General features: G+C 48.7%; 12 protein-coding genes across 12 annotated transcripts; 4 read left to right on the top strand and 8 right to left on the bottom strand.

Moving 5' to 3' along the window:
- Nucleotides 1-316: 316 nt before the first annotated feature.
- Nucleotides 317-2,602, top strand: UREG_00219 (uncharacterized protein; the record flags this gene model as incomplete). The annotated part of the gene is made up of 6 exons (XM_002540660.1): nt 317-595; nt 655-677; nt 731-1,218; nt 1,323-1,643; nt 1,699-1,918; nt 1,972-2,602. 6 exons carry the CDS (start codon nt 317-319, stop codon nt 2,600-2,602), a joined length of 1,962 nt encoding a protein of 653 aa, XP_002540706.1.
- A 415-nt stretch (nt 2,603-3,017) lies between these two features.
- On the bottom strand, nt 3,018-5,172 carry UREG_00218 (uncharacterized protein; the record flags this gene model as incomplete). Its single annotated transcript, XM_002540659.1, has 4 exons — nt 3,018-3,472; nt 3,529-3,669; nt 3,732-4,672; nt 4,727-5,172. The coding sequence occupies 4 exons, from the start codon at nt 5,170-5,172 to the stop codon at nt 3,018-3,020; spliced, it is 1,983 nt and encodes a 660-aa protein (XP_002540705.1).
- Nucleotides 5,173-5,733: 561 nt separating this feature from the next.
- Nucleotides 5,734-6,836, bottom strand: UREG_00217 (eukaryotic translation initiation factor 2 alpha subunit; the record flags this gene model as incomplete). Its single annotated transcript, XM_002540658.1, has 4 exons — nt 5,734-6,211; nt 6,267-6,474; nt 6,540-6,702; nt 6,759-6,836. 4 exons carry the CDS (start codon nt 6,834-6,836, stop codon nt 5,734-5,736), a joined length of 927 nt encoding a protein of 308 aa, XP_002540704.1.
- A 623-nt stretch (nt 6,837-7,459) lies between these two features.
- Nucleotides 7,460-9,795, top strand: UREG_00216 (uncharacterized protein; the record flags this gene model as incomplete). Its single annotated transcript, XM_002540657.1, has 4 exons — nt 7,460-7,776; nt 7,837-8,469; nt 8,522-9,041; nt 9,094-9,795. The coding sequence occupies 4 exons, from the start codon at nt 7,460-7,462 to the stop codon at nt 9,793-9,795; spliced, it is 2,172 nt and encodes a 723-aa protein (XP_002540703.1).
- Nucleotides 9,796-10,332: 537 nt separating this feature from the next.
- On the bottom strand, nt 10,333-11,544 carry UREG_00215 (uncharacterized protein; the record flags this gene model as incomplete). Its single annotated transcript, XM_002540656.1, has 1 exon — nt 10,333-11,544. The coding sequence occupies one exon, from the start codon at nt 11,542-11,544 to the stop codon at nt 10,333-10,335; it is 1,212 nt and encodes a 403-aa protein (XP_002540702.1).
- A 241-nt stretch (nt 11,545-11,785) lies between these two features.
- UREG_00214 (uncharacterized protein) lies at nt 11,786-12,325 on the bottom strand (the record flags this gene model as incomplete). Its single annotated transcript, XM_002540655.1, has 1 exon — nt 11,786-12,325. The coding sequence occupies one exon, from the start codon at nt 12,323-12,325 to the stop codon at nt 11,786-11,788; it is 540 nt and encodes a 179-aa protein (XP_002540701.1).
- A 568-nt stretch (nt 12,326-12,893) lies between these two features.
- On the bottom strand, nt 12,894-14,635 carry UREG_00213 (uncharacterized protein; the record flags this gene model as incomplete). Its single annotated transcript, XM_002540654.1, has 3 exons — nt 12,894-13,000; nt 13,059-13,653; nt 13,721-14,635. 3 exons carry the CDS (start codon nt 14,633-14,635, stop codon nt 12,894-12,896), a joined length of 1,617 nt encoding a protein of 538 aa, XP_002540700.1.
- Nucleotides 14,636-16,247: 1,612 nt separating this feature from the next.
- On the top strand, nt 16,248-17,280 carry UREG_00212 (uncharacterized protein; the record flags this gene model as incomplete). Its single annotated transcript, XM_002540653.1, has 4 exons — nt 16,248-16,383; nt 16,433-16,849; nt 16,929-17,042; nt 17,240-17,280. The coding sequence occupies 4 exons, from the start codon at nt 16,248-16,250 to the stop codon at nt 17,278-17,280; spliced, it is 708 nt and encodes a 235-aa protein (XP_002540699.1).
- A 530-nt stretch (nt 17,281-17,810) lies between these two features.
- On the bottom strand, nt 17,811-18,785 carry UREG_00211 (uncharacterized protein; the record flags this gene model as incomplete). The annotated part of the gene is made up of 1 exon (XM_002540652.1): nt 17,811-18,785. The coding sequence occupies one exon, from the start codon at nt 18,783-18,785 to the stop codon at nt 17,811-17,813; it is 975 nt and encodes a 324-aa protein (XP_002540698.1).
- A 414-nt stretch (nt 18,786-19,199) lies between these two features.
- UREG_00210 (uncharacterized protein) lies at nt 19,200-21,011 on the bottom strand (the record flags this gene model as incomplete). The annotated part of the gene is made up of 1 exon (XM_002540651.1): nt 19,200-21,011. The coding sequence occupies one exon, from the start codon at nt 21,009-21,011 to the stop codon at nt 19,200-19,202; it is 1,812 nt and encodes a 603-aa protein (XP_002540697.1).
- A 449-nt stretch (nt 21,012-21,460) lies between these two features.
- Nucleotides 21,461-23,158, bottom strand: UREG_00209 (uncharacterized protein; the record flags this gene model as incomplete). The annotated part of the gene is made up of 12 exons (XM_002540650.1): nt 21,461-21,882; nt 21,940-21,972; nt 22,024-22,050; nt 22,117-22,146; nt 22,291-22,317; nt 22,377-22,409; nt 22,463-22,489; nt 22,549-22,581; nt 22,723-22,755; nt 22,892-22,918; nt 22,977-23,009; nt 23,068-23,158. 12 exons carry the CDS (start codon nt 23,156-23,158, stop codon nt 21,461-21,463), a joined length of 816 nt encoding a protein of 271 aa, XP_002540696.1.
- A 757-nt stretch (nt 23,159-23,915) lies between these two features.
- Nucleotides 23,916-24,628, top strand: UREG_00208 (uncharacterized protein; the record flags this gene model as incomplete). The annotated part of the gene is made up of 3 exons (XM_002540649.1): nt 23,916-24,048; nt 24,275-24,397; nt 24,462-24,628. 3 exons carry the CDS (start codon nt 23,916-23,918, stop codon nt 24,626-24,628), a joined length of 423 nt encoding a protein of 140 aa, XP_002540695.1.
- Nucleotides 24,629-25,524: the final 896 nt, after the last annotated feature.

Genomic DNA, 25,524 nt, shown 5'->3' with positions numbered 1-25,524 from the left:
GGCAACGGCCGCTTTTCCTCTTTGGGACACGGCCCGCTCTGGACAAAGCCTCTGGTGCTTGTATATCTACACTCGCTCGCATTGTTTGTTGATGACATGCGCATTGTCCCTCAATCATTGTGAGAATGGATATAGATTGTCCATTTGAACTGGAGCTAGTCGCCGGTTCTTAGCTACGACCGGCAGGCGGCGGTTAACTAACTACTCCGGATCCTCAGCTGGCTGCAATTGTCCGACTCCACCCCGTCAACCTCGCAGGGCACAGTCCATCCGTCGACACTCGAAGCCTCCACATAATCCCCCTTCTTTTAGCGGTATGTCGAAACGGACTCTGGGAGGAGGAAGAGTGCTTGGGAGTGGAAGATCGCTAAATCCCGCCCTGCCGACACCAACCACGAGTCGTCCCTCAAACGTCCATTCTCCATCGACGAGCAGCGTCTCCCTCAACTCGCAAGCGTCGGCTTCACAGATATCATCGGACACACAGGACATAGTCTCGAGGATATCGTTAGAAAATGGAGAGTCTTCGATATCCAGAACAGCAGCCGTCGGTGCTGGCACCAACCTAGCATGCCCAATCTGCAGTGAGGAAATGGTGAGGACCCCGGGTTCGATATTTTACGACGGAGATGCGTATACTGATGGATTTTATAGGTTACTTTACTGCAGCTGAACAGGTAAGCTGCGCTACAGCGTTGTTGGTATCGGAATATTAACTCGACCTCCACAGACACCTCGATGATGCCCATCGAAACCTCGAGGACGAACAACAAGTTGAAGTGAAGGACTGGTTTCAGATCCAGGTGGAGAAAGCGAAAAAATTTCAACCGCTGGCCGTATTGAACCAGAAGTTGAAAGGCCTGGATGTCTTCGAGTCGAACAGTAACCCGCAATTCACACCCTCCGCTCCCGTTCGAGCCTCGTCGAAAGGATTCGCAGACCCCCCGAAGATTATGGACCCGGACGAACTAGTGACAAGGGCGCACTGGCAGCAACGTACTTTGTACGATGTATGCCTAGAGCCCATGTGTGAGAAACGACTTACCGTGACAACCGGTTGCGTGAACTGCCGCAAATGCGGACGGCTCTTCTGCGATGAACACACAATGTATCAAATGAAATTATCCCGGTCCGCGCATCACGAGCCGGTCCGTGGTCTATGGTGCCGGGTTTGCGAAACTTGCTACAAGTCTAGAGAAGGCTACAATGACAAGAATGGTATTTCGGCTCTCTTCCGAATTACGTGATTGTGCTGATCAGAGTGGCAGGGGTGGAACGTGATCATACTGCAACTTTCAAATCCATACGGAAACCTGTAGTAGACAAGGCGTTCCTAGAAGTCTCCCGGTTGGAGAAGCGACTCAGTCGACTAACGCAGCTGCTTGCTGAACTTCCTCTTGAACAAGTCCAATCGGGAGCAAGCAAAAGATGGTCGTTTGCTTGGCAGGGTGATCGGAGGAAACAAATAGAACAATCTATCGTGAGCTGGCAAGACGATGCTAGCGTTCTAAGATGCCCCTTTTGTCAACAGGAGTTCACCACATATACATTCCGACGGCATCATTGCCGGACTTGTGGTCGTGTCGTTTGTGGTGACCCAAACACTGAATGCTCATCTGAAATTGGATTAGATGTGGCTACTGGTATGTTTACATAGCACACTTTAGTCGCACTGTTCGCAACTTACAAGAGCGATAGACACATCTCGCCTGTCCGAGAAGCCTGCAACGCCGGGTAAACTCAGCATAGACGTTCGGCTTTGCAGGGAATGCAAGTCCACTTTATTTGATAAACGGGACTTTGCGATAGATATCAATAGGGAGCCCGCCGATGCCCGAGCATACAAGAATCTTATACAGTTCGAACGGGGCATCCGGCTCCTACTACCTCGATTTCAAAGGCTATTGGGCGCGCTCCAGTTAGTTTACCATTCAAATATTGCTTTGAGAAATGCTAAATAATTCCCCCTAGAGATCCCGAGAATCCTCCCTCTCCCGCCCAGTTGGCTGAAGCGTCAAAAGTACGCAAACGCCTAATTGACTCGTTCGCACAGTATGACGTTGCTGCCCGTCGAATTCGTGATCTCCCCACCGACTCTCCCACGCAATCCAAACTTCAAAAGTCTATATACCACCAAGCTACAAGTTTCCTTCACCTTCACATGCTTCCTTTAAAAACTTTACCAAAGATCCTCAAGCACGCGACCCCTCATGGCAGATATCCAGAAGCCGGATCCACTAACCCACCAACCCCTCGTGCTTTGGCAGCAATTAAATATGGACGGCATCAGAACCCCCACAGACATAACAACAGCATAGCAAGCCTCACAAGCGAGAACAGTAGCGCTTTGTCCGCTCTAGAGACCGAAGAAAAGGCCCTTCGCGAGCAGATTATTGTACTGGAAGAACAGAAATTCCTGGTCTCAGAGATGGTTGCTGACGCCAACCGTAGAAGGAAGTTTGACGAGGCTAAGAGTCTTGCTATAAACGGAGAAGATTTGGGGAAGGAGATTGATAAACTCAATGGGATGCTGGGCCAGTTAGATTTTGCAGGGGTATATCTTAATAATGGTGATATTACCGCAGTGCAAGATCAAGCTTGAAGTTGGGGGCGTGTACTAATGGCAACAATCATATGTTTTTGCTGTACAAACCTGGACATACTGTGATTAGCGTTCTTACTGTTCTGGTTTGGAGTCACGGTGGTATAATGGTTACCTTGCATATATGATGAGATATGATTTGCGTTTTTCTCTCCTTGTTTCTACAGGAGTGTTTGGTGGTCTGATATTAACCTTCTATTCAATGCTTTTTACCCAATCTCAGGGATCGACACATGCAGACTATTGTTCGGAGGTATACATAAATTCCATCATTGTTGCAGATACTTCTTCGACTAACTACATTTAAAACTCAGATATAAACCAGGCCAAGCCATCAATCTGAAGTGGCTGGTTCGCAGTCTACACCCACAGCAAGCTCCTACGCCAAAAGGCCCCAAGATACAGCTTTGATTGCTCAGATCAACTGGTCTGCTCCAGAATCATCGTCATTCCCAGGAGCCCCACCCTCTCTGGCCCTTGCGGGATCTTCTCGCTCCTCTACTAAGGTCTTGACGAGCTTCTTCAACTCTTCAACTTGTGCCCTCAAGTCCCTAACCTCCAGCACGCATTGATCAACCTCGACGTTCGGCTTGACCTCGTGCACCCTCTGATCCCAATCCATAGTATCAAAGTTCACGTCAACCAACGCCGCAGCCTCCTCCCACTCCTCTGTCTGATCGTCTTCCTCTTCACCCAGGCGTCTGTTTACTTGGATTCGACGTGCATGGCATGTTTCCACAAAAGCAGTGACGTAAAGGAGCGGGGAGTATATGACACCCATGACATAGTGGTTCAAGCGTTCGTATTTCCTGCTCGAGAGCCACCATTCAAACGGAAGAATTAACAAAAAGATCTCGACGAGATTGAAGGCTAGATTGGTCAGTAAGCGATAGAAAACTTGGGGAGGAACTTCTTATGCCACTCACGGACGATGAAGACGTTCTCATCCGGTGCGCGGACGAATTGTAGAGTGCGGTAAGCAAAAAGCGCGAGGTATTCATTGGTTGCATTCCCAGTGATGTCTTCGTAGGCGCTATTGTACAAGGCAATAAGGATATTCAACAGCACTAATGAACCACAATTAGGAACTTTCAGCTATTATTTCCTGATGGGGATGATTTAAACTTACCAACCATGACCACAAAGGTGAACAAGTAATAGAGAACAATGCCAAACGGAGCTGCAAAATTCTTGAAAGCGTCGAAATCAGGGTTCTGCATCACTGTGTTTGCCATACCCTGAAGGATCATCCCAGGCGTCATGATATTGTCAGGATCCGCTTGATCCATTCCAGAAAACCCCTGAAGGAACCCGATAATGACCACGCCCAGTAGTGCGAAGAATATTAAGCTTTCCTTCATCATCACCTTCAACACGACGAGCATAGCGCCGAAGAAACGGAATGTATCCAGATACAAAAGTAGTCGGCCCCAGAAGAGGGGTGCAGAGAACGCCAAAAAGTTGTAACTGAGCTGATTCAACCGTCCCCTCTCCGCGTCGTGAGAATCGGAAGAGCGAGTAAGGGCAACGGCACGTAGGATGAACGAGACCGCCAGGAGGATGTAAAGAGTGGAATTGAAAGCATTCCAAAATCCAAAATAGTTGCGACCAACCTTCCAAAATTTGGTGAATTCGTCGCAGATAAACGCAAAGGTCATCAGATAGAGAATGCCTTCCACAACGTCGAGATCACCGGTAGGATTGATCGTATTGATCACCCCCGTGTAGAGCGCCAGGTACAATATAGAGAAAAATATCTGCACAAAATTCTGGTAGATTGGCACTCGCATCCTATCGGGATTGAAATGCGCCCAGTAGGATGTATTGGTTCGCTCTTTGTATTCGACGAAATTGGATGCATCTTTATCGTCCTGGCAGAGCCAGCCATGCCAAAGATACTTGATGCATTTTTGATATCCCGATGAACCTATGACCTGGAGGGCATGTATATCCACGGCGCGTTCGATAACATTAGCGGGAGGTGTGACTTCATCGCTGGCAGTGACAATCGAATACCGTTTTAATAGAACCGCTTGCATGAGGAACCCTTGGTCCTCTTCGCCTTCGAGTCTGTATACAGGTTTGAACCAAGTTTCTAGTAGGATAGGGCGATGGTCGACTTACATGCGCTTCGCGATGACTTCACATGCCACTGACCTGAGGTTATGGAGATCGGAGTCCCATAGCTCCCTGACGGCCTGCAATCTAAACCAGCGTATGCATACGAGTAGGCCAAAGACGACACAAGCTTTGTATTCCTCCCCTCCAGCATTCTTTGCGGTTTCAATAACGGCTTTGGTTAAGATTGTGCTATTCGGCTTGGTCACATCAGACTCCTCGAGCTCGCAGGGAACAACCCCTTCGACCAGGTGTTTTAACCGTAGAGCGACCTTGGTGACTTCTTTGGGAGGAAGAGAAGGTGGAGTGCCTTCAGCTTCTGAGCTTGGAAGCACTATGCAGCTGTCAATAAAAAGCCATTGGCCGTGTTCTGGGTCAATTGGCATACTTGTATCCGTTTCCTCGACATCGAGAAGAGCTCCCTGCGAGCTTGGCCCAAACACCAACGACATCTTAGGAGCTCCAACTGGAAGACGCGAACGACAAATTCGAAATATTCAACCTCGTAAAGCTAAGAGAGTCCAGCGATCATGGTCAATTGGGTGGGCTTCCTCAGTCCTTGACGGATCGGGACGAGGATCTCTTGAAGGTGAAGCTCTTGTCGCGGGCGAAGCCATCTTTTAACTACGCTGTGATTCAAGTATTAGCTCCTGGAGCTGCGGGGAACTTGCAAGTGATGCGCAAAGTATAAATCGCCACTTCAGACAGCCACCAGAGAAGAGCTCAAAGCTAGCATTTCCTCGGGTGCTTGCAATCGGCATGGGTGTGTTGGATCGCCAGTTGACTAACGCCTTTGGCTGCTGGGATGCGGACCAACTGGCCGGTTACGAGTGGGCGCTGACAGATGCAAGGTATATATTGTGCCATTGAATGTGATATTCCCATGTTTTCCATTTTGTCTAGCGCGACTATTTTCATGCGAGTGCCACCCCATTTGCTATCCCATAAGGTAAAGACTAAGTGCGTGATACTCTCATTTCATTCAAATTCATTGCGAAAACCGTGCCTCATTTTTATTCGACCATTGCATCATCACTCTCGCTGACACTCTCATCACCACTGACTTCCTGGTTTTCACGTTCTTTCTTTTCCATAAGGGCCTGGAGGTTGGCCTCGTCTTCTTCAGTGACCGCCTTGGGAGCCATTTGGACCGTGCAAGAGCCACCAGACGCCCGAATCTTTTCACTGATGCTCTTGATTGCATCCTCTAATGTTTTGATTCCAAGGTTCTTGTCCAAGCAGTGGTTGGTCAAAACATATAACGGGGGAGATACCAGTTTAACCTTGACTTGAGTATCTGTGGTGTTGTTGGCCTCGGCGGTGCGCAAGGCGTCCTTGACGGCGTCGATTCCTTCGTAGCTAAAACATGTAACTTCGATATCCGCGCGGACCTTGGTGGGCTGAGGCGTGAGTCTCTTGCTGATGTGCAAGAGGAGCTCATCTTTGACCGCTTGGCTAGGGAAGGTCACGTCGCTCCACACGCTTGGATTTCTGCGGGAAAAAATCAGCCTTGATATTCATACGCATGGCCAAAGTATTGCCTTACGTGATCGAAAGCTTGAAAGCATCATTGGCATGGCCGTATTTCTTATTCAGGGGCCATCCGATCTGTTGGTAGAGAGTTTCTATCGGCGTCCGTGTTTTCTCGGCAACGTGTCGCATGATCGAATGAACCGACTTGCTCTTATTGTATCGCTCTTCACACTTGACAATATCCTCGGCGGATACCCGACGTTTCGACAAGTCAATATATCCTGCGAGAGTATTCATATTAGGACGTCTGCGACCACAGGAACCAAAACCGAAGGCCTTCGCATACCTTTCTCTTTGTCTACACGGAGAACCACGACGACCTCGTTTCTTCCAACGCGAATAAGCTTTTGTATACTTCTGATACGACGTCTAGACAATTCAGACAGCAGAATCATGCCATCAATGTTGTCGTATTCGAGTAATTTGACGTAAGCTCCCATCTCTGCGATCTTAAAAGTGGGCTGTCAGAGGATACCATGCAGCGGGATGATGGATTGAAACCAACCTGCTTCACAGTCACCATCACAAAACTATCAATCTCCGGATACTTCTCCTCATAGAACCGACAATTCGTTAACGACATGATGGCGGGGGAGACTCAAAGGGCCAGGTGAAATTAAAGAGGCAGGTAGAAAGGCACGCGCGAGGCTATAATCTCGATATGTGAACGGATTCAAGAAGCGACCCGGCTTTGTTACGAGAATGACAGCGCTGGAAGCAGGTCAGTCGGGCTCTTGCAGTTGAGCTGTGGCAATCTCGTCTTCGATCTCTGCTTCTCGAGTCACTTCTCTCTCTCTCTTCTTTTTGTGCAAAAGGGTTTAGCGGGGATACATATCACGTGATTAACTAGTTATCTAGCTTGTGCTTATCTAAGCAGTGATGTAATCGGGCGTCCAGTGAATTTGAAGACAAAACGCCAACCACCTCGTAGCCCGCGACGGAGCTGGGAGAACTTGCTCTGGATGTTGGGAGCTGGGATGCCCGAATACCAGGCTGTGGAAGTGTCGACAGCTCACAGTCTCATATAGCAATAGCTAATCTGCAATTCAGCCTTTCCACAAACACCATGGGAAACGACGGGTAACAACAGAGTACAATCTTCACAGGCGATAGCAGCTAAGCGTCCACTTCCATCGCGTATCTTCGAGAATAGCATTGTGCTTGTGGGAGCACCGCCAAAATCGAATTTCATTCACTTTCCGCGCCATGACAAGGCCGGCGACCGATTCTCAGGCTGGCAGCGATCTGATGGAGGACGAAGGATCTCGCCTCCTAGATTCTGATCGCACCAATATAGCCTCTGGCGGTTCAGGACATGGAACGTTCTCTTCTGATTCTCAAACATACCTTGATCATGGTACAAATATAGGCCCTGGTCAACAGCATGGAAGCTCGTTCCCTGAGAGCTCGAGTCAAAGTGTAAGAGGCGATGGGATCTCTTCGATTCCGCTTCATGTTGCGACGGGTAAATCAGCAACCAAGCAACTGGCCGATGTGCACGGCGTGAAGAACCAGAAGATTATGTAGGTTGTGAGAGTTTGCTGCTCCGTTTCATGGCGCTGATCATCCCACCATGGCCATAGGTACCTCTCGTACTACGTACCATTCTTCAACTGGATATCCCAATACCAATGGAAATATCTTCGTGGCGATTTCGTTTCGGCCTTGACTGTGGCCTCGGTCTACATCCCGCTTGGCTTGTCTCTCGCGTCTAACGTCGCCCACATACCTGCGCTGAACGGACTCTACTCCTTTGTTTTCCACCCATTTATCTATGCTCTCCTTGGAAGTAGCCCGCAAGTGATAGTGGGCCCAGAGGCGCCGGGCTCCTTGTTGGTTGGGACGGTTGTTCGCAGCGCTGTGAACGACGGGAAATCCATTGATGACGATCTTTTGGCAAATGCGCAAATCGCTGGAATAGTCACCGGGATGGCGGGTGCAATGATCCTGATCGCAGGCCTTACTAGGCTTGGGTTCCTGGATAACATTCTCAGTCGGCCCTTTCTGCGTGGTTTTATCAGTGCCATTGGATTCGTCATCTTCGTCGACCAGCTGGTTCCAGAGATGGGCCTGAACAACCGTGCCAAGGACAATGGTTTGGTCACTCATGGGAGCAGTTGGGATAAGCTGATGTTTCTGTTTCAAAATGCTCAATACAGCCATGCATTGACCTGTGCCGTTGCATTCGGTAGTTTTGCTATAATTATGATGTTCCGGTAAGTACGACTTATTGCACGGCTTGGGGCAAGGGCTAATAGGGGTGAGAAGTACAATGAAGAAATACTTGGAACCACGGTTCCCAACCATCGTTTTCTTCCCCGATCAGCTGCTCGTTGTTGTTCTCTCCGCAGTCCTCACCTGGAAACTTGGCTGGGATAAGAAAGGACTGGACATCTTGGGTGATGTCAGAGAAAGTGGAAACCATTCGTTTGCCTTCCGCTGGCCTTTCCATTGGGAACAACTCGATCATATACGAACCGCAATGAGTACTTCATTCATTATATCATTACTTGGGTTTTTTGAATCGTCAATTGCTGCCAAAGGCCTTCGAAATACAGGCCGAGATGGAATTGACGGCATGACGTACAGTCCAAACCGGGAGCTTGTTGCCCTGGGAGCAGCCAACATCATTGGCGGATGTTTCATGGCATTGCCTTCATTTGGTGGTTATGGAAGAAGTAAGCTGAGTGCCGCGACTGGCGCGAAGACTCCAATGAGCAGCGTCTTTCTATGTCTTATTACGGTGATATGCATCGTGTACCTGCTGCCCTGGTTTTACTATCTTCCGGTGAGTCCTTACAAAGCCCGCACATTTGGATCTTTCTATTGACAATTAGCAGATGTCTGTTTTGTCCGCTGTTATATCCGTTGTCTCGTGGTCGCTCATTGAAGAATGTCCACACGATATCCGATTCTTCATTCGCATTCGCGGCTGGTCAGAATTAATCCTCATGCTTCTTATTTTCCTTTCCACCGTTTTCTACTCGCTATATCTTGGAATCGCGTTGGGAATGGGACTCTCCATCCTCCAAGTGATTCGGCATGCAACCAAACCACGCATCCAAATCCTTGGCAAGGTCTCCGGAACCGATAGTCGGTTTGAAAATGCAGAGCTTCACCCTGAAAGGGTAGAATTCATCGAAGGCTGCCTGATTGTCAAAATCCCGGAACCACTTACATTTGCGAATACGGGAGACCTGAAAAACCGCCTACGACGCCTTGAATTCTACGGCACCAATGCCGCGCACCCGGCTCTACCTCGCGTCCGATCGCCGGAGCACAATCGGAATATGATCTTTGATATCCACGGCGTAACGAGCATTGATGGCTCCGGCATTCAGGAGCTTTCGGAAATCGTCCAGGAGTACGTTAAACAAGACGTTAGAGTGTTCTTCTGCCGCATTCCCCGGCCAGAAAGTGGAGTTTTCCGACTGATGGTGAAGAGTGGTATCGTGGATATCTGTGGAGGAATGACTCATTTTGTGGAAAGTGTTGATGAGGCGCTGAAGCTGACAGAGACGCCGCATGTTCACGAAGATTGATGAGTTGGCGGAGTGTGGGATCCTCCGGACGTTGTTTTGAAAATGGTGACTGGTGTTTCGACGGAGACGATAATGACCGATATTTTGTTTAACGACACTTCTTTTTTTTATAGCGAGTATGGTTTGCAGGATTTGATGGTGCTAAGCGTTGTTCTTTTGTATTTCACATTGATGTAACGAGCTAAAATCGTTTGTGATAGAGAGCTCTTAATTGATGTTTATGCCTGACGGCCCTTTGTTGAGTACCGTAAAAAACATCACCAACTATTCCAAGCCCTTTTGACTGCTTTGAGAGCCACGAAAATCCTATGGAGATACGTGAGAAAAGTAGTTTCCCGCACGAGCACGCAGGGGGTGCAGCCGTATGGTACGAGTAGCCATGCTATGTCGTGTTGCATCGGAGCATCGAAATTATGAGTTTGTCTATCAGCCGGAATGGTTTAGGAGTGTAGTCCCGAACCTGTCCGTACACAGCAAGACAGTCCTAATTTGGGCGGATTTTCGTCAATTCCTACATTGGTAAGAGAGCGATTCAATTCAAGTTTCAACGGTAACCGATGTATTCCCACTCTCGGTTTGTTGGCTCCCCATGGCTCTCAGTACAAGTGCCCGTAACAGCTCCTCATTAGCTTTCCAAATGAACCTCTTCTCCCTTCCCTCGGTATCCTCCAAGGCCTCTTCGTCATCAAGCTGTGATTCATCGATGAAGAAAACTCTTCCAGGATTCGCAAGAAGTTTCAGTCGCCCTTCAAAGCCAATAACAAACGCGGCCGAAGCAACTTTAGTCAGACGGACGTATTTCCTTTCTTGACTCCGAGAGTCAGTGACTGTAGGGGGTGTGCTGAGATCAAGGTTCATGGCGAGATGCGTTTGGAAATAATTTGATAGTTCTGATAAGAGCGGGGTCGGTGTTTCATGACGGAAAGCGGCTGAAGCGTCGGACCGCAAGTTGCGCCCCTGAGCATCTTCCGGTGATACATCTGCCTTCTCCAGGCCGCGAATGTAAAATTTACCCAGTGATTGACGGGGCAAAGACACGTCTATGCTCTTCAGCGCAGGTGCAACCGGTGAAGCAAACGATAGTGTTAGCTGAACGTCCTTCATCACCCTTTCAACGACATCTTGGAAGCCAGCGTCACCGCGCACACTTTGACAGAGCGTCGACAGGTATGTCTCCAAGCACGAGCATAGAAATGCTGATGGAAGTCTCAAAACCGAGCAACGTGCATCAAAATTAGCTCCTAAGAATGAAATAAACGCTTGCCGCAACGCATTGGGCATACGCGTCACCAAGAGGGGAAGATAGGTCACCCCGCCATCGTTCCTAGGGCTCTGGTAACCATCAGGATCACATAGCAAAGCAGCTTTATATGTGATAGTCTCGTACTCGAGAGTTATGAGAATGCCGGCAGATTGATCTGCCGTGACAGTAAGAGTGTCCTGGTCCGGATCTTCAAGTAGGGAACGCTCCTCGTTCCAGTAGTGCCAGGTGGGTATGGTCTCCCATTCGCAGGATGTTAAGACACCGGCTTTTGCAAGGGCTTCGTCTAAAAGGGAGCTGTTGTCGAGAGAGAGTCGGATGCCGTGAAGTGTGTCGCCTGTGAGCATGTCACGGAGGCGGTTGGCGTAGGCAGACCGGGCATGAGAATTCTCGAGGATGGTGCCTTTGGATTCTGCAATGTGGTATAGCGGAGAAAGACGATGGAGGGTCCACGATGTGGCAAAAAGCTCTGTAGGAGACTGTGCCATTGTACCATTGAGCCGGTACAGCGTTCAACAGCATTGAATCTCCGTGTCTGTTGAGACGTGCTGTCGATAATTATAGAAAAGGCAAACAAAACAAACATCAAATCAGATTTGGCTCACGTGACAAGCTTATTATCTAATCATCTTCCATTGCCAAGACGCTAGTTTTGGCCCTCGGCTTATCTTATCTACGCCAAGCCCGCCCTTCGACGTTAACCGCTCCTGCTACTCCGGACTCCGTACTCTAGACGGTGTTCGCTGCCCCAAGCTTGCCCATCACATAGGCCTGCCCGGCCTTTCCCATCACTTCCACGCCAAACAGCCGCTCGTAGTAAGTCCTCGTCCTATCACCCTTTGTCATCAACATCAGCCGTCGCAGGTGCGTCATCTTATCCAGTTCCTCTTGTATTATGCCCATCATCCAAGTGCCGAGGCCTGCGCCCTGGTATTCCGGCTGGATATATACATCGCAGAGATAGACAAAGGTGACGCGGTCCGTGATCAGTCGCGACAGGCCAATCTGCTCTAGCGTTCGGGGTTCGTTCGAGTCGGGACCTGTTGTGGATTTGTACAGCCCAAAACAGATCGAATTTTCAAGCATTTGTTGCATTGCGGCCTCTGGGACGGAGCGCGCCCAGTACACATAGTCTTCATTGAATGCTGCAATGATGGCGGGGATTGAGAGGAGGGAGCGGTCCGTGGAGAGTACAAAGTGCGATTTTTCGCCTTTGTCATTGGTGACAGAACGCGTCCATTCTTGGGGCTGGTTGGGAGCTTCAGACATGCCTCCTGAGTCGTGATGGGAATATGCGATAAAATATCTGGGAGAGCGAAAATTGGTGTATTCCCCCTGTCCCTCAAGCACTCTCCGCAATATTTATATCCTCTGAAGCATTTGTGAGTCAGTCACCCTTGCAAAAGGACCCAGATTTACAGACCGCAGACCCACAGGAAATGCTTGTTTGTGTATTTCTTGTCAGGAGTAAGGAAAAGAGTCGATCCTAGAAAATTCTGTCAGTGTGGAGAATGTTGAGTGGTTGAAGAAAGGCCGCTCGGTCATATCCGTGAAGCTGTTCTCAGTCGAGGATTGTGTGGAGACACGAAGCTGCCGAATATTGCCATTTGCGAAGACTTAACGAGTTCATCAATGCTCGGCACGTCGTACGGTCGCCGATTGGGATTCTTCGCCGATGTGCTAGGCCTACTGAATGTCTTTGATCCGAGAGCAACAGTAATAAGCCCAGTCCCTTGATAGACAGCGATGTCGCTGGGCTGAGGACGGCTTTTGCTTTTGATTGGTAGAATTTGGTTAATTTTATAAGCTATCATTGGCTAATTTACACATTTGCGGGCTAGTCATTGGTTGCCTTTTGGGCGTCAAACACCCACAGCACGCATCCGTGCGGCGTCTTGTCCAGCAGGCTGCCGCCGTGCTTTTTGCTTGTCGTCTTCGTGTCGCCTGAAGCCATGGTCAGCATCAACAGCACTCCGCAGATTGTATAGTTATTGCAACCTACAGTCGTCAAGGATGGTTTTCAGTTTCCTTTCGCAATCCTCTTTCACCATCTTGAACCTTTTGGGCTTGGGGCAGTCCTTTTCACCCGTCCACCCGGCCTGCATGTTGATGGCTATGTTGCCAACAACAACAGTATTTCTTCCATACCCATCAGGCGTGTACTGAGAGAACTCGTCGTTATACTTATAGTCAGGGTCGACCTCGAGCTCGGGACCACACAGTTTCGGTATGGCCTCCAACGCAGCTTGCCGGGACATGGTTGTGGGACCCGGCCGGTCACTCGCGCCGCAATAGACCTTTTCCACATTCCTCGTCTTGAGGCGGAAGACGCCGCAGTGGTCACCTACGCTGCCACCATATTTAGCCGTCTGTGTGTTCGTGTCGCACCCGTCAACGGCCTTGGTGAGGAAACGTTCGCACGCAGCCTTGTCCACATCGTACTCTGGTATCTTGTCCGCCGAACATTCGTCGGAGTTGTAGGCGACCTCAAGCGTTGCCGCGGAGTTTCCAGTTTCATAGAAGTATTCCCGACGGAAAGGTGATTTGGGTTTGACGCTCTTGTCAGCAAAGTTGCCGCAGAAGTCTTTGATACTCTCCTACATGGTGTAGTCAGATCGACATGCTCTTCTCTTGCTTATCTGTCCACACATCGTTTCAACTCACCCGCAGATATTCCCGCTTTACTCCCAAATCACCGTCGACCCGCCTTTCCTTTTGGCATTCCAGGTCACCTTCGTACTCTTGCGCAACAGCACCCCAAATCTGACATCCATCTTTGACGATACTACCATGTTTCTTCTGACTCTTGGTGTCGCAGTTATCCAAGCACGCCTTGAGGAGCCACTCACAGTCGCCCTGGCGCAGGGAATGTGCAAGTTTTGCCGGGCAGATTGGGTTCAATTTCGCAGAAAGTGATAGGACGATTCCGCGTCCCATATCCGGGGCCTCCTCGAACCCCTTATCGTCTACCTTTTTGTCTTTGTACTGTTTGCAGAATCCTTTGATTTTGTCCACTGCGCGGCTCCGATCAACCGTTGGCCCGCTTGCCTCCGCGCAATTCGTCATTTCGTACGGGGCATGGATAGGCTTCTCGAAAATGACGTCGTACTTCTTCCACTCTTTTTTCTTGATATTGAACGTGGCTGTCTGTGCCGGTTTGTTGTTCATATATGTCGACGTGGTCTCCTTGGGGCCGTCGTCGTCCGGGTCTTTGGGAGTATCTGGCTCCGGCGGTGGTGGAGGCCCTGGTGGAGGCGTTGGCGGAGGTGGAATGAACTTTGGACCTGCACCAGCAAGGCCAACGCCCACCCACGCGAGGCCGCCAGCGAAGATCCCTATGAGTATGGCCTTCCCCGCGTCGTTTGTTGTAGTAATGGTTGTTGGGCCAGTAGCGGTCGCATATGCAGTTAGGACGGTTGGCGAGTACGTTTGCTTATACGTAGAGCCGTCTCGTGTCGTGGTGACAACCACAGGAGTTGCTCTTTCTGTTGTGGCTCGTGGCAAGAGTTTAAGGGGGTTAGCATCGCATGGCTCAAAGACATGTTGAAGGAGCAGGAATGCAGTCAAAGACAACCGCATTTTGACACAACAAGCAGTCGTCAATCTCCAGACACAAAACCAGTACAGTCTGTGAGGGTGAGCACGGAAAACGGGTCTGCCATTGAATATTAATATGCTGCGGTTCTTTTCGGCGGATTAGCCCCCAGCCTCAGCTTTTACCTGCATAGTCATAAACACCCAAGACTGAAGCAAACCACCTCCGGGCCACTGTGGGCGAGTCCTAGGATATCTGCAGCCCCTTTGTGAGGCTTGTTTCAAGGCTCGGGGGTTCCTGCATCCGCCCGTGGTTTCCGCCCCCCAAGCCGGCGCCCCCCGCCCCGGAGCCGCATCCCCGGGTCGGATTCAAGATGCATTTTTGAATGCTTGATGATGTTTTAATTAACTCGAGGAAATGTTTCGCTCGTCTCCTCAGGTTCATTCTTTTTCTTTTTTTTTTTCTCCGACCTGTGCCGCCCTTCTTAATACTTCTGGAACAAGTGGTCAGTGCATCTGCTAGCCCTGTGGGAGAAGATCATTATGCACCAAGGAATAATCGATCACAATGCAAAAGCCTTTGTTGGCGTCAGGTTGATTTATGAAACCCTTTGAATGCGAAACGCCCTTTAATGCTGGCTGGATTCTCCATGCTTTCAGAATAACTTGACTTGGATGCCGAGATAAGGGGTTCCCAGGGTTTTTTCTACAGTACGACTTTACGGAGTAGAGCCGATGCAGGCGTCAATTCCTGGGTCATGATTTCAGTTTCAGCGTCTCAATCACCAGGTAGATGCTTTTTGTTGATTTCAGGCTCACGCCCTTATGCCCAACCACCATATCGATATCTTGGGAAACCCCAATGGGGCCATTGCCGGAGGGCATAACGGTGAACCAGGCTGATCAGAGCTAGCAATACCGTTGCTAGGTTATTCTAATCTGCCGACGTAAGGTCTATAAGCAAACCTAGGGCGTTTCGATTTCTTCAATGTCTTGTCGGAGCTGCAGCCCCTTGTCATTGTTATCAGCATGAGTTACTGGCGCATTTCCTTTGCTTCTAGGCCCATGGACGCCGGTTGAAGCTCAGTGCATGTTAATAGGGGCTAGCCCGTTGAGAAGATGGGCACCCGGATCTGCAATCATGACGCCCTTTGAGATGCCGCCAGGTCTTATTTCCTAATTCGATTCTCCCAGATTTGTCGGTTCCAACGTGCCGGGAGAAAGGTACCACCAGCATGGTACATGCACAAACGTATCACTCCTCTCCGGATGGATGATTCTAGGAGCATGCTGGCGTGCAGCAAGGAGACAATAAGACCCCCTTTTTCGGAGATTTCCCAAACGGTACTCGTCAATTTGGCCTGGATGCTGTAGAGGTTCATGATAAAAAGCGTCCCATGATGCTGTGTCTATTTATCGATTACCCCATTTTATTTTCCTTATCCGAAAGCCCGCCTCACGGCCGTCGCGATTGCACCCTGAGATTTTTATGAACTCGTGCGGAAATGATGGGAGTGCCGCATAGAGTAGTCCGTTTTCTTCTTTTTAGTCTTATAGCCCTCTGCCTCACATCTTTGAGTGCTGCATATTCTATTCATAGAAGCTGTTTGCCTTTTCGGCAGAGAGTCCAAAATGCCGCCGATGAAGCACAATAGATATGGCCAAGTATACGTTATTCCGGGCAACGTTACCGGATCCACAAATTGGCGGCATCATCAAGACTCTGATAGGCGCCGACGAAACCGCGGCGGAAGCCTATAAAAACGTGGAGCGTGAGACAGTTGCTACCCTTGGTGTTTCTGTTGTATTCTAATGCCCATTGATACTAATCGATTTGAGTAGAATGGATGAGGGTCATTGTCAATGAGATGGGCCAATTCAAGGGCATAGGGCCAAATGATCAAACAATGATCAAGTGTGGTGCTGCAGACATGGTACCGATTCAGCACCGTCCTGGTTTTTGGTTTGATCGAGAGTATCCGATGATGAGCCCTGTACGGCCGGCTACCAACCGGAGGATGTTCTGCGACCCGGAAGTAAGTGCATTCACATATATCGTCGACGAGCCAAACGGGAGGCCTGAAGCGATCGTGGTTATTTGCATGCAGCCGGATGGACCATTTTGGCCTCATGGGCGAATAAGAGTTGCTAGTGAATGGAATGAACCGCTCATCGAGGGGGAATCTCTGGATATCTTTGAGAACCATCTGAGTTTGACACTCCTGCACGAGTTCATGCATGCGGCGGGAGTAGAGTATTGTAAGTCAAATGCCAGATTGCCCTTCAACCTTTACCAAGCCGGATTGAGGGGGAAGGGCTAATCGCTCTCTTTGAACAGTCCCTCCGATTCTCCCTGATGACGTTGGGGAAGCGTATGGTGTTGGAGAAATCAGTCGTCTGACGACCGAACAAAAGAGAATGAATGCCGACGGCTATGCACTTTTGGCGACAGGTATGAAACAAACGACCGCCCGTCGAAGCCCTTATCATCTTTTGGCTAATCCTGCTCCCTCAACACAATTTTATAGCTCTATATCATCGGCTACACCCAATTAGCGCAGATGGTAGATTTTTGAGACCTTATGACAAGGACCACGAGCCGCCACGAGGGCCGCATCCCCAGCTCACTGAGGATGATGATGATGATAGCGATAGCGACGATGATCCCCAAGCCAGCACGGGCCCACTGAATAAGGCCGTTGTGTCCGTTCCAAATGTAACGGCCGGATTTGATCCCGCAAAAGGGAACAATGTGAAAGGTATCAAATTTGAAGCTTAAACTACTAATAGCGTCGGCGGAAAAAGTCCTGGATTCTGTGTTCGTATTATAGAGCAATGTAATTATTCGCGCGGGTCGCGCTGTTCTCTTTTGCTGTCACTCAGATATTGGAGCAGATAGAGTAGGGTCGGAAAATAATACTGTTGATTGGAGACACATAACCTGATATCATGCAATCTGATTCGGTTTAGTTTGGGACATTGACAGTCATATCCCTCCTGCCTGCTCGATGCTTTCTCAATATCTCCACATCACTTGAGTTTATCATGTTTCAATAAGGCGGGGGAATTGAGATCAAGAGGAAAGAAGTAGATTAGATAACGTCCCTAACAATAATGAACCGTGCCAGCAGGTTGTCTTAGGGCAATGCACACAAAAACCGGAAAGAGATGGCAAAGGAGCGATGATAATTCTGCTTTAGCCGTGTTATGCCGGACAGAATCATTGCACTTGCAACACAAACTTCGAATCCGGGGAATTAATCTCAACAGGGCCAAAATACTGCTTAAACGTCTTAGTCAAAACATGATCCGATATCTGCATATGCTCCCCGGGGATGGTCAAAAACTCGAGCTTTCCCGCCTCGTCCATGGTTCTCAGGCCTAACCAGTCGTCCTTGTAAATCTCCCTTTCCCGCAAAGGCGTAACATCTCCCGTGGTCATGTTAACTTCGGCGAAGTGAGAAGTCTGCATTGGCACCACCATTTTGTCATCCTTGAACATGAACATGACAAATTTATTCAAAGATATCATGTTTCGCTTATACTGCATATTTTTGAACGCCCGCTCATTGTTGATATCGGCAAGAAAATTGCTGTGCAGAAGGTATTGATCGAGTTCTTCTGGGTTGCGGTAATACTGCGCCGGGACAAACCGAGACTGCGCCATATTCGACCATGCGCCGAATTTCAAAAGCGCCACGGCGCCATGGCACAACCAGTCCAGAGTTCCGCACGATCGAAACTTCGCGATCCCATTGTGCTGGCTTCCGAACGTGACGAGGTTCCGCACAGGCGGGTTATTGCACCGCTCTACGTATCCGCGCAAGAACTGGCCACCCTGAGAAAACCCCAATGCATTGATAGCAGGTGCAGTGCTGAGTATCGGGTGGCGTGCAAGCTGCTGGCAAACAGTCTCGATTTGGGTGGTGAGATTGCCGAGAAATGTAGCTTGACGGTCATCGTCGGGCGTCGAGCCGATATGGATAATGTGCACGAAGGTGCCGGGGTTTACATCTTCAGCGAGCTGCGAAACCTGTTTCAAACCATCACGGGCGAAGTCGTCGCCTAAGCCGTGCCAGATGACGAGCGGAAGTGGTGCGAGTTCGGAGGCGCCGGATGGGGGGAGTGGCGAAGAGAAGACGAGTGCAAAGAAGGAAGAAAGGAGGGAAGCAAATCCAAATGCTCTGATTCCCATGGGAATGTCGTGGGCAGCACAGCTGATCAGAATGCCTCTGCTTTGATGGATTGAATCTGCTGGATGTTCAAACTGTGGAAGGACGTTCCAGTGTTGATATAAGATTGCCGATAAGATAATCACGGCTAGTTAGTTAACTAGTTAAGTTAGTTAGCCTGTTCGGCTCAACCTTGTTATAAATAGCAGCAACCTGACAACCTCAACTGCAAGGAAGGAATAATGATAGATGTCTAAAAGAAATGCTACAAAATGATACCAGGACCATTAATCAGGCAGAAAGATCAGATTCAGGTGCTGTCATTACAAAGTCATCCCAGTTGCTTGCCAGATCGCCCCGTCCCTTGAGCAAATGCTACTAAAACAATGGAAAACATGGTAAGACTTACCCCGATCCCCATCGTTTGCGATCGTTGCCTAGGCTGCTGAATAACCGGGCATATAGGACATTCTATCAGTAGGCAACTGTTGCCTATTGAAAACATTGGAGGATGAAGGATCAAGAGAAGACGTCGCTGGGAAGCGAGTCACCCTCTCATGGCTAAAGCCCGGCGCTTGGTCGGGGGTTCCGGACGCCTCCAAGCTATCGTGATTACTGAAATTTCCTTCTGGGGATGCTAAGCAAATCGAATTGTTTGATTTCGCAGCGTTGTTATGCATCGACATCACGCTGAGATACTCGTCAATATATCCTTCCATCGGACTGAACTGGGATAGGAAATCTGTTTCCGATGGGACTTCTTCACCATCACCCGGGGAGGCCGCGCAGTGTAACGGAGTGTTTTCTGCAGTTGGGAATACTTCGCTGTTTACCGATACATCTGTGGCGATATTGATATTGTCGTCCAACCCCTTTGATTCGTTGATGCTACTCGTATCTTCTACGTCGACGGTATTTCTTCGTTTATAAAAATCATTATATAAATCAGTGATCAACATTTCGTTTGGCTTATTGGTTTCGTCCCGTTGTTTGAAGATTAGCCGCTTCCAGATATCGTCCGCGTTGGGGTAGTCATTCGGCTTCTCTTCCACTCGTTGTCCAAAGAAGACGCGCCTAGGTGATTTCGCCGGATTTGCGGATAGCCTTCTGCCTATGCGGTTATCTGATTTAGTCGCACTTGATATTTCATTCCTTTCATTGAAAAAGGAATTATTTTGCTCTCTCATCGGCTCCTCCACCGGGGATTTCATTTCGAGGCCAGGGATATCAAATGGAAACTCCTCCTGTGTCGAATACTGCCAGGGGCCTGCGGAGTCGGCGATAGGTGGAATGTACCTAGTCTGATAGCCATGAGTAGCGAATAGACCTTGTCTATTCAACACCGGAAACTTGGCGGAGCTATCATCTATATGTGTCTGTTCTCCTTCGTGTAGCATTGGATTGCGTGCAGCTGGCAAAGTACTGCTATCTTGCAATCCCAGCGTACCCAGAGTTCCACTGCTTCTTGGATTCACAAGGATTGATGATGAATCCATCATATCACCGTCGAAACTCTCTTCCCTATCAAGCAGCATCGATTCAGACGAAAGACGGCTCCCAACATGACTCACGCTTGGGAGTCGCGGTGTCAACTCTGTTACCTTGTGTTCATGAATTCGGATACTGATGTCATCGATATTTGGCTGCGTTGAGACGTCGTCCTCCATCCCCCGTTTCTTCCGTCCTTTTGATGGCCACCCGTAAGGTTGGAAGATGGGAGCTCGCCGCTTCTCTGTCGATACCAGCCTTTGCCGGTCTGCGTTTGTCAAAGGTCGTCTTCTGCCATAATTGTACCTTTCCTCCTCCGTCGTAAAATGCACGTTAAGTGGGCGAGAAATGGAGATGCTGGCCCAATCGCTTTTCTGGAGGAGCCTGCGGCGTAGGTCATCCAGTTTGTCTGTTTGTGAGCTAGGAAGGGTGTTTATTTCAGAGAATAGATGGCTATCTTCTTTAGTTGGCGAGAGGGCATTTAGATGTCTAGTATGCGACTGTGGCTTATGCTTTTTGCTCGTGATTCTCGCTTGCGTTCCGAAGTAAGGACTGTGGTCGATGGGCTCGGAATGCCCGTTTTCTTGTTGCCTCTGCGCGAATACTGGCGTTGAACCTGGTAATCTGGAGGGAGATGCAACCTCTCTGCGATTCTTGTGAGCCAGCCTCTTTACTTTGGCAAAATGTAGCCTCTCGCGGGCTTTGAGTGTGTTCTTGTCTTTGAAAGAGTGGCGGAAGAGTTTGCCTCCGGTCCAATTCATGGGACAATTGAAGCCAGTAGAAATGACTCAACAGCATTTATATTTGCCTAAACCGGGGGACCGTAGCTAATATCACGGGAAAGGCAATGCAGCTGAGATAAAGGTTAGGTATATCATCGGTCTTCCGTTGACGAAGGGTGAAGGTGAATGTTGCCAAGAGGCCCTGTCCTTCCGGATTTGATCACTTGACATCCAGGCCCAGAGAGAGATCAAAGTAGCAGATAGCAATCAAATTAGGCATTAGTATGGTGCTAGCTAATGGTTATATAACTTGCAAAGACGTTCGATAGAATGTGATCTTAAGCTCAATGCAGAGATCCAGGACAAATGCATACAACAAAAAGAATAGTTATACAACCAGTGGCGTTGCTACGGACATTGATTCGCATCAAAGCACTTCCCCTCCCATTCTTTCGTTCCCGACGGTGGGCTTGCTAGGATCGATAAGCTTAGAGAGACGGGCTGGGCGGGGTGAGGCCGTAGTCAAGCCCGTAGTTGAACTTCAATCTGCTAAGCCCACCAATGATCGGCCAGAGCCATTTTGGTATGGTCGCAACTTCGAGCTGCTGCTTGATGGCGGCAAGCTCTTCGTCGGAGCATTCTGTAGCAGCACAGTGTTGGATTTTGGCGAAGTCGACGTCAGTCAAGGTGACATTGGACTTGGGAGCGTCCTGGCGACGGGTCAAGGTAATGTTGCGCTTTTCGTGAGTTGCTTTCTCGTCGACAACCTGGATGAAGGAACTGATGTTCCAATTCTTGGTGGTCTTTGAATCCTTTTCGATCAAACTGAGGACCTGGGCTAGGGTGGCCAGGTCCTTCTCGGAGCATTGACCAGAAATGCATTCAATGGTGACGTGAGATGGAACCGCAGCTAAGCCAGTTAGTCTTCTCTATCAAGGGATCGCTTTGGCCATCGCCTAACACGTACTTTCATTGCGCTTGACAAAGGTTGTAGCTGAAGCTGGCATCATTAGCTTAGACTATCTTAGTACTCAGAGGTTGTATCACTTACTGTCATTGCGTCTTACCACAGATAAAACTGCTGTTAAGGCCATTAGTTTGTTGGGATAGACCCGGAGTTGCTCAGTGATTTGCTGTGACTTACTCTCATTGCGTCTCGCTAATGGTTCAAATGCTGTTTGCCTGGTTAGCACAAATACCTCTACAATGTTCAAGGAATTTGCTGTTGCCTACTCTCGTTGCGTTTAATCAATGGTGCAGCAGAGACTGTTATGGTCAGCCTGAGAATCACAGTCATTCACTATTTTATATCACTTACTTGCTGGATGCGGCAAGATAGTCACAGCTAGTAGTGCTGTTAGCTTAGATAGGCCTAGAGTTGCTATAGTCATTGTCATTGCTTACTTTCATTGCGCTTAACGAGTGGTGCAGCAGAGACTGCTATAGTCAGCCCAAAGAATCACAACTAATCACACATTGATATCACTTACTTGCTGCATGCGGCAAGATGGTCGCGGCTGGTAGTATTGTTAGCTTGGACAGGTCTGGAGTTGCTATAGCCAGTGTTGTTACTCACTTTCATTGCGCTTAACAAATAGTGCCGCAGAGACTGTTATTGTCAGTTGGGAGGATCAAGGCTATTCGCTCTTTAGTATCACATACTTGCTAGATGTGGCAATGTAGCCCCAGCTGGTGGTATTGTCAGCTTAGATGGCTCTGGAGTTGCTCTAGTCGTTTAAGCTCTACATACTTTCATTGCGCTTAACAAATGGTGCACCAGAAGCTGGTATTGTTAGCTGGGGTTATTGTGATGAACCTGTTTCTTGAGATGACTTACCTCCAGAATGTGGCAGGACCGTTACAGCTAGTCGTGTTGTGAGCTTGGGTAGCCAGTAACACTTGCTCTTGGAATTACTTACTCTCCATACGGGGCAAGATAGTTTCAGCTAGTGATGTTGTTAGCTATAGCGAAAGTTAGGCCGCTGGCATAAGAGTTGTACTCACTTGTGTTGCCCAGCATATAGCGAGCAGCCAAAGCTAACATTGTTAGTTTTAAAGACCGTGTGAATCCCTTTGTTTTGTGACTGCCACTTACTTGCATTCTGCTTGGGGAGCGGCGCAGTAGTGACTGGAAGGACTTGCAGGAAGGTAGCACCTGCGAAGGCGTACTTGACAACGGACTTCATTTTTGGAGGGTTGCTTGTTGTTGGTGTTGGTGTTTGTAGCTGAAGTAGAAATAGAGAGGATGAGGCGACAGCGAGGAGCCTTTGGCCAGAACGGCGTGAAAAGAGGTTGTAAGGAAGAAAGAGAGAATCCAAAGCGCCCAGGGGGTTCAGAAGATTTTATACCTTCTTCTCCATCATCAGACTGTGGAAAACACGTCAGAATGACTCGACCCTCTAGATAGTGCCGTCATCGGGAGTAGACCGATTAACCACGGATGACCGTGAGACCAAATGTGTAAACAGATGCCATCGACTTCCTGGATGACTCCTAGCGTTCTTTAGTGCGTGGTAGGGAGGCCCAAAATTCCCTGAATAAGGTCAAAGTCAAAAGCGATGCTTTAGGCAAGGAAGCTATTTTTCAAGCATGAAGTATGTGTGATTTGCCGGATTGATAATCAAGGGACAAAACTCGCCCTGCACCATAGCTGAGAAGTATTCCTGCAGCCTAGCCTCAGGCTTTCTTCGAAGTTGTTGCCTTCGTGCCTAATGGTCCCATGGGCGGGAGAAGTTTTAAAGCACCCAGGGTCAAGTCGAAACTGTATCCGGGGTCAAGTCAAATAGGCATAGACCATTGGAAACGATCGGATGAAAGGGTATGATGGAGGATTCCCCGAAACTCATCAGGACGACCTAAGAAAAGGCGTAAGGTGTCGTTTTCTCGTTGTTATCGATTCAATACCCAAGTCACCGCAAAAGACATCCCGAGAAGACTCTCAAAATGAGAAGTTCGTCGCTAGAGTTCCCGGTGGATATTGAGAGCGTGCCGATATACCCCCCGTCAGAGAACTGTGATGATGAAGAGAAAGATGCCTTAAACCGCGATAGTCTGGGAAGCCGCGAAGGTCGATGCCGTGGGCGTTCCTGGAGGAGAGACAGACTGGGGTGCAGCTCTCGGGCTGTGTTCCTGTCGATAATAAGTATAACGATTATCCTGATAGCGGGTAGTATAACGGCCTTTGTATCTGGGATGGTTGCAGGGAAAGCGACATGCGCAAACAGAAGCCTTCCGGATACCGTTTATTGCAAGTTGCCTTAAGAGCTCTAGAATAGTCGTCCTCGACGCTAACAGAAACACAGCACCAGCGCAAAGTGCAAAAGGGTTCCATCCAGTACGGTTTGACGGCAGCCTTGACGTTCAAAACAAATACAAGGGAGCTCCAGACGATAAGCTCGACAGCAACTGGAGACAGCTTTACGATGGTATGTTCTGATACGCCCATCACAGAAAACGGAATAGAAGATCTAACAGTTTTACCCCGGATAGTGGATCCATTTCTTGTGAGTAAGGAGGCATTGAAAAAGATCCAAAAGACGAGTGTCAAGGTCCCGTCACGACCGGGATATCACCTCGCAAAACTCGCTGTCTTCCATCAGCTGCACTGCCTGGCAAGTATCATAAGCCCAAAGCAAGGAAAGAGAGGCGGGGTCTAATATGCAAGATATTAGGATAAAATCCGCCATTATGCCCATAACGACTACTATCGGCTGACTGACGAGAACCAGTCTATTTCGGTAATTGATCATGTTGGTGAGTGAACCTGAGTTCTCCATGCTATCCTCGATGGGCTTCTTTTTTTCCTTTAAAGCTGGAAAACTAACGGACTTGAGCTCAGATCACTGCATCGATATCATACGGCAGTCTCTCATGTGCCAGGCAGACACGACACTCATTACGTTCAACAGCGATGGGCCGCTTTCCCCCGTAAAGCCTGATTTCGATGCTACCCACACGTGTCAGGATTTTGATAAAGTGCATAATTGGGCAAAGGAGAGAGAAGTGAACATGACAGATGAAGCCATTAAAAACCCAGAGTCTTTCAAAGATGCTGTGCTTGAAGAGATTGATAGAAGAGTGGGAGGTGAAGGACAATGATTGATTCATTTAGTGATAAATGCTGGGCGGGGAAAGGAGCGTGGTTTGATATTGATAGTTATCGAGCATTCTAATTTGCAGTCGGTAGTTAACTAACCATTCTCTGTATGATAAATCCAGCAGTCTTCACTTGCCTATGTAACATCGCCATCTATGGAGTAGTTTGATACTGTGCGATTTTTTCAGAGGCTTAATCAGCACACATATCAAGAGATTTTCTTTTTGCTTTCTCTTCCTTTCTTCCTATAGTTGATTAGCTGAATTTCGCTTGATTCGATATCCTTACTAGTTATTTTACGTCCGGTAGTTATACATTATATGGTGAAGGTTGATGGGGGAGCATTATCGTGCGGGAGAAGATACCGTTGCATGACAATTATCTGCATTAGAACAGGATCTGCCTGGCAGCATTGATGCCACTGGTGTCCCATTTCTTGTGCCATGTTATGTAATC

The sequence above is a fragment of the Uncinocarpus reesii genome, genomic scaffold (assembly GCF_000003515.1).
Source record: "Uncinocarpus reesii 1704 scaffold_1 genomic scaffold, whole genome shotgun sequence".
In the NCBI taxonomy this organism is placed as follows: domain Eukaryota; kingdom Fungi; phylum Ascomycota; class Eurotiomycetes; order Onygenales; family Onygenaceae; genus Uncinocarpus; species Uncinocarpus reesii.
Note: the sequence above shows the minus strand (reverse complement) of the source record. Positions and strands in the feature narration are given on the sequence as shown.